The following is an 11,867-nucleotide window of genomic DNA, read 5'->3' on the forward strand; positions in this document are numbered from 1 at the left end:
GCCACTCCTGACTCCCTTGTTTGATACTTAGATTGTCACTGAAAATGTGTAAATGGATGCATCATGCATCTTAGTATGAAGAGTATTCTTGTTGTTCAATTCCAATTAGTTAGAAACTTAGAAACATAAAAAAGGAAGTAATGAGATGATAGTGGCATGCTAAATAGACCACAAAATCTTATACAACCACAAGTCCACAACACACAAATTCCACTATTCACATGCATTTTCAAGACTTTCCTCAACACACCCGACCCAAAACCGACAGGTTAGAGTGACGACAAAGTAGGTGAGGTTAAGACATGGCCGGCTTTTTTCAATTTCCTCCAATAGAAAAGCGAGCATCGTGGCGTAACTCTGTCTAACCGTACGAACAACCGTTAAGATCTTAAATCCACGATCTACATTTGAACTGGTGGGTCCCCGCCACTCCAATCCAACAACACACGTGCCTGCAATTATTCGAAAGGTACAAGGGTATCACTGTCTTTACCACTCATTTATCTCAAAATAATAGCGTGGGAATGTAGTAATGACTCAAATCATGGCGTTTTTTTTTATTTCTGGAAGGAAATAATTTTGAGGAATAGCCTAGTTTTTGTTTATTAATAAAGCAAACTTTTGTAGCAGAAGAGAGAGAAAAAAAGGGATCCTGTGAATCTCTCTCTCTCTCTTCTCTATTTAAACTACTTTCTCATTTGTTGCTAAATTTTACTGAAATTTGTCTAGTGAAGTTTACACATTCATTCAAGTTTTATATATTTATTATTATTATTCAAGTTGATTCTGGAAAGCATAAATTTTTTTACGTTTTTTTGATCGGAGCAAAATAGGGTCCCGGGTATCATCCATAGTGCGGTGGGGACAATTTGAAAAGCAAGCTTGATTTGATTGATAGCTACTTTGTATCTAGCAGCAGAAGAAAAAATATAACTTTTATCAAATGGCATCCACTAAACCACCTTCTTTAGGAGTGAAATTTTTTTCACAAAATCCAGCTATGAAAACACGGTTACCGCCTTCCTTATCGTCTATGCGATCAATGCCTGTTAATTTCAAGTTCATTGCTTCGCCTAATCCGTTACCCGAGGATGGAAACAACAAACTCTTGGCTAGTGGAAATGATTCAGCTTCTGAGGGCAGTGTTGGAAACATGGATCTGAACAATGATGACTCGCCCTATAGTAACCAAACTGTTTCTGTGCCTGCATTGTCACCATCTCATACGGAGAGCAGATGGAGTGATACTAGCTTTTATGCTGCCAAAAAGAAGGTTAATTGTTTTATGTTTGTTACTATATTTCAAGTAGAAATAGCTGTTGAGTTTTTGTATCCAACAAGTATGTTTTTTTTTTTCTGAGAATCGGTTTCCATGAGTTTAATGACACTGGGGGTGCAAGCAACATAACTGTGTAGCCAGTTGGTTTTCACAATTTACATCACAAGAAGCTCCAAATAGCAGTTTTTGATGTTTGATGTTAAAATGTTTATGCAACATTTCTAACGTTCTGTAAAGACTTGATTGCAATGGAGATTATAGTAGGTAAATCGTGGTATAAGTAATGGGACCTGCATATCTTCAACATTGCACAATAAAAATCTCTGTATCTTCTTTTGTACACTCCGGATGAGTTTGATTATTTATGCCAGTGTATCTATGCTCATCTAGTCATTTACTCAAATAAAATAAGTTTCAATTACTTCTTATCATCCTGCAACAACTGAATGTTTTCACATTTGATAAAAGAATTATGTTGTGGACTATGTAGTTTGAACTTGTTTAGCATGATTATCTTGTGTTTGGGTTCGGTTGGCTTTTGAAGGTTCAGTTCATTGGTCTGGTTTTGGGTTGGCCCCTACTGCTGATACCATTTTGAATTGGGCTGAAATTTATTTACACTCTAGAAAGTGTTTAATACTCACAGATGTTGAAATGGAGCTGTGTTTATTGACGTGTAGTAACACTTTTTTGATGACTTCCTTAAGGGTTGGTATTCTGGGAGATGGAAGTGCTATGTTAGCTTAGTCTCTTATGTTGTAGTATATGGATGTTTCTTGCTCAAGTTCTGATACTTTCTTGGCATACTTTCTATTGATTGTGATACCTACATGCTAAACTTTATTGTTTCAGAAGCTTCAATATTGGTGCCAACTTCCAGGTGGCAACTGGGCACTGGGAAAGATATTATCAACTACGGGGTCTGAATCGGTTCTTTCACTTCCAGAAGGAAAAGTAAGCTCCACATGCAAAAGTCTATAGTAATATGTAGTTAACTTTTGTAGCTGTTAATGAATTGATCTCATTCCTAATTTACCATCTCAGACTATAAAGGTGAACTCTGACAGTGTTTTACCTGCGAATCCCGATATCCTTGATGGTGTAGACGATTTAATGCAGCTGAGTTACTTACATGAACCATCAGTACTTTACAATCTTCAATACAGATACAATCAAGATATGATATATGTGAGTTTTTTTATTTATCCAGTTCCCTTTTTTATTTTCTTGTAGTAGTTTCTATCTTGCTGATGTTCTATTGTATCACACCTTTGTGGATTTTTAGACTAAAGCTGGACCAGTGTTGGTTGCTGTCAATCCCTTCAAGGAAGTCTCTTTGTATGGTAATGATTATATTGAAGCATATAGACTGAAGTCTTTGGAAAGCCCTCATGTGTATGCCATAACAGATACTGCCATAAAAGAAATGATACGAGGTGGTTTCTTCTGTCTGCTTCTTCAGAATTAATTTTTTTGATGTTTAGATCCTTTAGGATGTGTTTGTAACCTTGAAATTTTATTTCTGCATGGACTCTTACTCTCTTACTTCGTTATTCTGTAATTCTGTTGCAGATGAAGTCAACCAGTCTATCATTATAAGGTTAGTACGGACATCAACAGAAGTTTGTTTTTATATGATTAGGCATCTTTCTGTTTAAGATGTGGCAACTTGCTTGAAATTTTTTCAAGATTGATTACCATTATATGTTCCATGAAATTAATTTTTCTAGAGTTCAATATTATATACAACTAACGTCTGACAGGTTGGAACATCAATATTTTTATATTTCTGAAGTTCGATATGCTATACCTTCTGCTATATTTCCATTTTTCTTTCTCCAGACAAACATCAATATTTGAATATCTGAACTATTTCCTTGGATTTTAACGAGTGTATTGAATCAAATTCAATGAAACATATATCCTGTTATGGTTATATTAATATAATATAATAAATTCCATTTGAAGAAAACGTTGTTACAATTTGAAAATTGAAATATATGTGTGAGTTGACTCTTCGTAGGATTACTGGACCAGTTATAGTTACGTCGTGATTTTTTCATTTTGAACTTTGGCTTATATTGATAAAATGTAGAAAGTTTGTCAAAATATATAATTTTCAATCAGGTAAAACCATAAAAGTAAACTTGTATATCTCCATTAATTTTGTACATTTTCGTATGATGTGTTTTAATTATGCTTCATCAAATTAGATTTGGCTTTAGTCCTTGACTGTTGTTATACTGTTAATTGAATTTTTCATCTGCCTTAACAGCGGTGAAAGTGGAGCAGGTAAAACTGAGACAGCAAAAATTGCCATGCAGTATTTGGCTGCACTTGGAGGCGGTAGTGGAATAGAATATGAAATATTGAAGACAAATCCAATTTTGGAAGCTTTTGGCAATGCGAAGACATCAAGAAATGATAATTCTAGCCGTTTTGTAAGCTCTGTTTCTTGCATGAATTCTATGGAAATTTGTATTCCTGTCAACATTGAAGTTCAAATTACTTCAATATTTAGGGCTCTTTGCTGATTTGGAGAAACATGTTGCAGGGTAAGCTGATTGAGATTCATTTTAGTGGAGCTGGAAAGATATCTGGTGCCAAGATTCAAACTTGTAAGACCACTTGTTTCTGTTGTGGTTTGAGCTTGTTTAGTTTCTGTCGAGGTTGAAACTGACTATATTGCTTTCATATGTGCTCTGCATCTCATAACGTGGTTCTTCCATTTGTCTAGTTCTTCTTGAAAAGGTATTTTCATTCACTTTCGCTCTGGACTAGTGGTTGCAATTCTATGTACCAGATATTTACTGAATATCTGTTATGTGAGCAGTCAAGAGTGGTCCAATGTGCTGAAGGAGAAAGGTCTTACCATATCTTTTACCAGCTTTGTGCTGGAGCCCCTTCAACACTCAGAGGTATACTATGATCTCAAGTTACTCTATTATTTAGTATGACAGTCGTACTTAAGTTGTGCATGAAAATGCCATTAATTAGCTAACAGTTCTCATTACTTCTTACATCAAAGTTTTAGTCATATTTGTGGCATTATTTTGTGTTTCCCGTCTCCGTATATGAAATTATATATTCTGGTGAAATGCAGAGAAATTGAATTTGAAGAATGTAAATGAATATAAGTATTTGAAGCAGAGTAGTTGTTATTCGATTGCTGGGGTTGATGATGCTGAAAGGTTTCACACTGTTACGGTACTTAATTAACTCATTTCTTTTTCTTACGTTATGATATCTGTTTACTCTCTCTATTTGGATATATGAATATGCTCCAACCAGTATCTCACATTAATTTTGGAGTGATTGTAAACACTGATTTGCCTTTACCAGGAAGCTTTGGATATTGTTCATATTAGCAAAGAGGACCAAGATAGTGTATTTGCAATGCTTGCTGCCGTTTTGTGGTTGGGTAACATCTCCTTTACGGTGATTGATAATGAAAATCATGTTGAAGCTGTTTCAGATGAAGGTAAACCCTCCTAAATCTACGATTATCAGTGTTAAGTATAAGAAAATAGTCTTATCCTTTTTGTTTCCAAAATCTTTAATTGGAGGAACAGCTGACTACCTCCAATAATCTATAAAATGAACCAATAACACTGAAACCTCCCCCACACTCCTACGTCGCAATCCGTCTCAATTTACTGCGACGAATTGCTTTCCCAACAATGCCAACCAGCTAATCCTGTGAAAGGTACCCTGTATATCTTCTTCGTGTAATGAATTGTTTCGCATCCAATCTTAGCGACACCCTATCATTCCACTTTAAACCAGATGGGATTTATACCTGATTGATCATTACATTTTGCTTCACGCACACAGCACACAACAGCGGGCCATTTATATTTCTTAATCTGTGACGCACATGTTCTTGATCCAAACAAAGCATATCCACAAATTTTTTATAGTTGAATGATTCAATACAGAAAATTAGGCTTGGCATTCTTTATCAGTAAGTTATGACCTCAAAGGCACACAACAGCGAGCTATTTGTATCTCTTATTCTGTGACGTACGTGTTCCTCATCCAAACAAAGCATATCCCACAAAATTTTTACAGTCGAATGATTTAATACATAAATAAATTTATGCTTGACATTCATAATCAGTTAATTATGACGTGAAAGGCATTCATCGGGTCATTGCCAAAAAATGATGCATTATCTGGAATCACACTCCCATGACCTGAAAGGCATCCAATCCAAGACCCTCCCCTCGATATGTACTATATTGTCAGAAACTGAGAACGGTTTTAATCATCAGATTGATCTGTTTCACTGAAATCCCTTGCAATATCTGGATCCACACTTCCATGTCCTGAAAGGTGAAAGTTTCTTCATTTCTATCAAGTCAAAGTACGAAAAATCGTAACTATTAGCTTACCACTATTATCTCAAATTTAAGTATTTGATCCTGATCACTTAATGAGATTGCTATTTTCAGTATTATCATTCCTTCTTGAACTTCTTTTGATGTTCTGTTCCACTTTCAGGCTTAGATAATGTTTCTAAATTGATTGGATGTGATGTTGTGGCGCTAAAGCTAGCCTTATCAACTCGCAAAATGAGAGTTGGTAACGATAATATTGTCCAAAAGCTTACTCTATCGCAGGTGATTATAGTTTCCCAAAAATTCTACTACTTTTTTCTTGCAATAAGATAAAGTTGCTCAGCCAATAGCAAATATGCAAAAGAATATGGTCCATCCAAGTGATGGCCGCTTGAATAGATCTCTTAGACCACAATCTCATATTAAATGAAGAAATATGTGGGCCTTTTTTCTTTTTTTTTCCCCGAAGGATCATTTTAGTAGCAGTTATCGTCTAAGATGGAATTATTAAAGTTGGTACTTGGTAGACTGTTCTTAGTTCTTACGGTCTACGGTTTCCCTGAGCAGTACACTTGAACTATCTTGCATGAAAACTTATTTTTCAGAATGTAATCCTGATCCATATTTCAGGCAATTGATGCTAGAGATGCGTTGGCAAAATCACTCTATGCTTGTTTGTTTGAATGGCTGGTGGAGCAAATTAATTTGTCGTTAGAAGTGGGCAAGAGGCGTACAGGAAGATCCATCAGCATACTTGATATATATGGTTTTGAATCTTTTGATGTAAGCAGCAGTTCTATTTTTAAAATTTATAAGCCGTTTATGCTTGGTAAGCAAATTCTTATGAAGAACTTCTGCTTGTAGAGGAACAGTTTTGAACAATTCTGCATAAATTATGCAAATGAGAGGCTACAACAGCATTTCAATCGACATTTGTTCAAGTTAGAGCAGGAGGTAACTTTCCCGCCTTTAAGTTCTATATTCACAAGATACAGTCAAAAGTTTGAAGATTCTGGAGATCTCATTTTTCACAGAAAGTTTGGGCCGTAATTTTCATGCTATGGTAGTTGCTTAGAATTTGGAACTGTAATAAAGTATTTTTGATACCAAAAGATGAACATTTTCAGGAATATATTCAAGATGGAATCGACTGGGCAAAAGTTGACTTTGAAGACAACCAAGATTGTCTAAATCTGTTTGAGAGGGTATGCATCCGAATCTTTTTGCCTGGGCTTTATTGCTTTATTAGTTTGCATAATCTCTGGATACTAGTATACAATTTAAGTCTCTATTATGTTATTACTCAAAAAGTGAAAGGAAGCAAGAGAAGAAATGATAAGGTAGATATCTGATATTAAACCATGTTGATTATTCAATTAATTTGGCATGCATCAATCCTCTTTTCATTTTCTATGTACCGAGGACTCCATTTTCTATAAATAAATTATGTCAGTGACATGTCATATACCCCATGCTCCAACTTATTCCTATGAATTTTCCATTTTCATATTCTGTTGATGACATGTAAGATAACTTGCTACTTAAATTGATGTTGCATTCACCGTGTTTCACTGATTTTTGTGCAGAAACCATTAGGGCTACTGTCCCTCTTAGATGAGGAGTCCACTTTCCCGAATGGCAGTGACTTGACATTTGCCAACAAGCTTAAGCAGCATCTTAATTCTAATCCTTGTTTCAGAGGAGAGCGAGACAAAGCTTTCAGTGTTTTCCACTATGCTGGGGAGGTTGTCACTAAATCATTAGCAAATATTTATTAGCTGTTTATGAAGAAATCTAGATAGAGGTCAACAGAATGGATTCTCTGCAGTTAATCTGGACAGGACCGTGACAATTATATTCCATAAATCTATATTTTATTGATAGTTCTTGCTATGACATGTTGACTATACTATGCCAAATGTCAGACATCATGAAAGGCATGCTTACTTCCAACTTCCCTATTGGGTTTAGGAGAATGCTTTTGTAACCCTAACCTTAGCCAAATCTAGTTTCTCTCCCTTCTAGGGTTCCATTTTCTTTGTAGATGATCTTATTATGACCTTGGTAGCTTAATTCGTCCATACCACTCTTTATTATAATCATACTGGTTCATTGTTTGACAGTTACTTGATTCTTTGTTCAGGTTACATATGACACCACTGGGTTTTTGGAGAAGAACAGGGATCTTTTGCACTTGGATTCTATTCAACTTTTGTCTTCTTGCAAATGCAAGCTTCCTCAAATATTTGCGTCCAATATGCTTATACAATCTGAGAAGCCTGTGGTAGGTGCTTTACACAGATCCGGTGGAGCAGATTCCCAGAAGCTAAGTGTTGCAATGAAGTTTAAGGTAAAGAGTTGTTGTGCTCCAACTTGACCATTACATCAGTCTCAGATAGTTAGGGAGTAGCTTTTGTGGTTTACTTTCTTCTATTGTTTCTTTCTGTTTGAACGACCATAGCAAGATGTAAATAGAAAACTGAGATTGTGATAAACTGAAGATGACACAAAGGAGGAAAATGTTACAACCACAACATCAAAAGTTAAAGATAATTGTCATAAGAAAAGTCCATGATTCAAGATTCCTGGAGTGAAATCGTAACACCATTTAATTCATCTCTGTCATATTCATTTCATTTTTAAAAAAAGGAATGGACACACCAAAACACTTAGTCACAGCCTAGGGAAGTTTCTTTGGCCGTTCTGATTACCTTTTTCAGCTTTTCTACCATATCATGTATATGTGTGCAGATTGTTTTGCTACCACCTCGTATACTTGATCTTTTAGTAGCAATAGTAAAGGTTCAAGGTCTCAAATATCTGTTCTTCACATCATTGGTGGTAAAGTGGTAATGATAGGCATTATATAAAGGAACCTTAACTATTTCATTTATTTTTCCCTTTTTCCAGAGCCAATTGTTCCAGTTAATGCAGAGGTTGGAGAACACAACACCACACTTCATACGTTGTATCAAGCCCAACAGTTTGCAACGTCCTGGGACCTATGAACAGGCACTTGTATTGCAGCAGCTAAGATGTTGTGGAGTTCTAGAGGTAGTTCGAATATCCAGATCTGGCTATCCTACTAGGATGTCTCACCAAAAGTTTGCGAGAAGGTAAGAAAATGCAATTACGTGCTTTAGTTTGCGATGGGTTCCTAATTTTGTGTATCCATCTCCTCCTCTTTGGTGTTTCTTGATGTTTTGGACCTTACCTTAGGTATGGTTTTCTTCTACTGGAGAGTGTTTCATCCCAAGATCCTCTTAGTGTTTCCGTTGCGATTCTTCATCAGTTTAATATTCTTCCAGACATGTACCAAGTTGGCTACACAAAATTATTTTTTCGGACTGGGCAGGTAAGATCAATACCTTTTGCAAGATACATATCTTTACTCATTGCATGGACAATGGGTCAGCCACGTTATTCTGCTTAACCTCTTTACAGAGCAGTATTTACATGATCTTTTGGATCATTAGAAGAGTAATCAGATATGATGTTCGGCGTAGTTTTGATGAGACTTGGACAGTTGTATAATTGTCATAGTAATCAACCGTCAATTTTTTTTGAAAATACTGGGGAAGCTAAATTTCACGACATATATCTTTCGAGCTTGTTTTTTCGATGTATTTCCTTTGCTTTTTCTATTTTCACTACTGTATGATACCTCATCTAAGTTATATTTTGTTCTTTTTGCTTAAATATGTCTATAATCCTTGTGTACTAAAAAACAAATAATATATATCCAAAGCAGTATCTTTTGCCATGAATGTTTCTTCACTTCTTTTTCATTTTCAGAACATTCAACTTTCATTGCAACGTTTTTTTAGCATATTATTAATGCCGTGAAATCTATTCGTTTTTGGTTGGCCGTATTATAATGTTCAGTGAATTGCTTCTAATCTATCTTATCATAAATAGAGAGTAGCGAGATATTTTCCGTCTCACCCGCATCTGTTTTAACCTTATTACTGCTCAAGTATATATGGCTTAATTTGGATCTAAACAATTGGGATAGCTTTCATCAATATCTTCATTTGGTATTGGTTCGACTTGACTTTCTTAATTTAATAAATTTTTAACTATTCTCCTACAAGTTTATGTGTGGTTGCTTATCTATGGCCCGGATGCGCAAATCTACTAGAATATAGGTTGGTGAATTTGTAGTGATTTTTCTCATGGATCTTCTGTCCATAAGTGAAGTTGAAAGTCACGGTATTAACAAAATAGCTAATTGCTGATATCATTTTCTAGCACCTTAACTTCTTGTTGATTAAGTAGACATGTTTATTTAACTCGCTAGTTCTTCTTGTTTAAAATTTGCACTTACCATGACTTTCAAAAATAAATTAATATATGAATCAAGATATCCACTGAATGACTTGATTCTTATTTCGTCTAGATTGGTGTACTTGAGGACACAAGGAACCGTACCCTCCATGGCATTTTACGGATGCAAAGTTGCTTCAGAGGCCACCATGCTCGTTGTTATGTCAGAGAGCTTAGAAGAGCAATTCTCACACTGCAGTCATGTACTTTGTTTTTCATCGTTGCTTAATTCCTTTATCATTTCCCTAAGTTGTAATGACCAGTTGGGGTGTCCAAAACATGTTCTGTAACTGCCGAATGGGACATTTTATTTCTCATTTGCTATTGACACCAGAAATTTCCTTCCTTTATTCTTGCAGTTGTTCGTGGTGCAAAAGATAGAAAAGAGTATGCAATCTTAGTACAGAGACATAGAGCTGCGGTGGTCATACAAAGGCAGATGAAAGTCAGGGTTGCTCGGAAAGTATTTATGAACTCGCGAGAGGCTTCAATGATTATACAGTCTGGTAAGAATTGTGTCTTTTATGCTCGAGGATCACATTTCTGCATGAAAAACAAGAGTCCTAACTTGCATGCTTGAGATGATTGGCAGGCCTGATATCTTTTGATCTAATGCAGTTATTCGTGGCTGGCTTGTCAGAAGATGTTCTAGTGATGTTGGCTTACTTATCTCAACCAGATCAAAGGTACTGTTGTACCATTTATTTCGGTTTCATAACTATTAAAGTCTAAGCAGCATGCTTTTCATGTTTTTATGGTGCTCAGAGTTTGCTGCTCTGTTGTTCATCTTTTATCCTTTAGTACGAACACAAAATGCACCTTCAAATGCTTTTAGAATTAAAATATTTTAAAAGCATTCTTTTGAGTCTTTACAGTGATAATATCTTCCTCTGCAAAAGTTATCCCGTTCTAACAGTGTTAATTTAATGAAATTGTGAGGAAATATGGTGTCATTAAATCTTCATTTCACCTTTTAAGTAATCGCCATGCATGAGCATGAATTCAAGTGTCAACTTTCGGTGTCATTTTATTGGATTTGTTTTGCTTCATATTTTTCTGTTTTATAAACTTGTTACCGGCAGGGTTCTGAGCCAGATCAGGTGCTCTTGAAGGCATCAGTCCTGGCAGAGTTGCAACGAAGAGTCTTAAAAGCTGAGGCTGCTTTAAGAGAGAAAGAAGAAGAAAACGATATTCTCCACCAGAGGCTCCAGCAGTATGAGACTCGTTGGTCCGAATATGAGCTGAAAATGAAGTCAATGGAAGAAGTGTGGCAGAAACAGATGCGATCCCTACAATCTAGCATCTCCGTTGCAAAGAAGAGCCTAGTCGTTGATGATGCAGAGAGAAGATCAGATGCCTCGGTCAATCTGACTGAGAACAACAGCTGGGATACTGGAAGTACGAAGGGGCAGGAGAGCAATGGTGTGAGACCTGGATTGCGAGTCTTGGACAGAGAGATGAGTGCTGGACTTAGTATCATAGGTCGATTGGCAGAGGAGTTTGAACAGCGGAGTCAGGTATTTGGTGATGATGCAAAGTTCCTAGTGGAGGTGAAGTCCGGACAGGCAGAGGCTAGGTTGAATTTGAATCCAGACCGAGAACTTAGAAGGTTAAAGCAGGTTTTCGAAGCTTGGAAGAAGGATTATGGGACTAGACTGAGAGAAACGAAGGTGATCCTGCACAAGCTTGGTAACGAGGAAGGTAACACTGAGAAATCGAGAAAGAAGTGGTGGGGAAGGCTGAACAGTTCAAGGATAAATTGACTACTATTCTACAAATGTTTCATTTTTTCTTTTCTTTTTTTGCATAGCCCAGTCTTTAGGCTCCAATGGTTGGGTTGCTGCAACTACGTCTGAAAAAGGGTTTGGGTGCATTCCAGTGCCTACATAGTAATATAGACTGTATATAATTTTGTGTGCGTA

The 11,867-nt window shown here is 36.2% G+C and overlaps 1 protein-coding gene across 1 annotated transcript; it reads left to right on the top strand.

Moving 5' to 3' along the window:
- The first annotated feature begins 694 nt into the window (after positions 1-694).
- Positions 695-11,867, top strand: LOC147521404 (myosin-1-like). The gene is made up of 23 exons (XM_086564558.1): positions 695-1,273; positions 2,132-2,233; positions 2,324-2,467; positions 2,565-2,715; positions 2,852-2,879; positions 3,555-3,720; positions 3,834-3,897; positions 4,017-4,030; positions 4,113-4,197; positions 4,383-4,486; positions 4,622-4,760; positions 5,783-5,901; positions 6,250-6,402; positions 6,484-6,573; positions 6,747-6,824; positions 7,206-7,364; positions 7,763-7,969; positions 8,530-8,735; positions 8,839-8,974; positions 10,019-10,148; positions 10,305-10,451; positions 10,564-10,631; positions 11,028-11,867. The coding sequence occupies exons 1-23, from the start codon at positions 944-946 to the stop codon at positions 11,706-11,708; spliced, it is 3,501 nt and encodes a 1,166-aa protein (XP_086420684.1). The 5' UTR covers positions 695-943; the 3' UTR covers positions 11,709-11,867.

Source organism: Coptis chinensis, chromosome 1, assembly GCF_015680905.1.
Source record: "Coptis chinensis isolate HL-2020 chromosome 1, ASM1568090v1, whole genome shotgun sequence".
NCBI lineage: Eukaryota > Viridiplantae > Streptophyta > Magnoliopsida > Ranunculales > Ranunculaceae > Coptis > Coptis chinensis.

What these genes read in the sequence shown, in the direction of transcription:
- LOC147521404 (XM_086564558.1), top strand. Translation starts at nt 944, where the DNA reads ATGGCATCCACTAAACCACCTTCTTTAGGAGTGAAATTTTTTTCACAA. An exon ending in TATTTTTTCGGACTGGGCAG is followed by an intron (nt 8,975 to 10,018) that starts GTAAGATCAATA and finishes TATTTCGTCTAG; the next exon opens with ATTGGTGTACTTGAGGACAC. An exon ending in TTATCTCAACCAGATCAAAG is followed by an intron (nt 10,632 to 11,027) that starts GTACTGTTGTAC and finishes TGTTACCGGCAG; the next exon opens with GGTTCTGAGCCAGATCAGGT.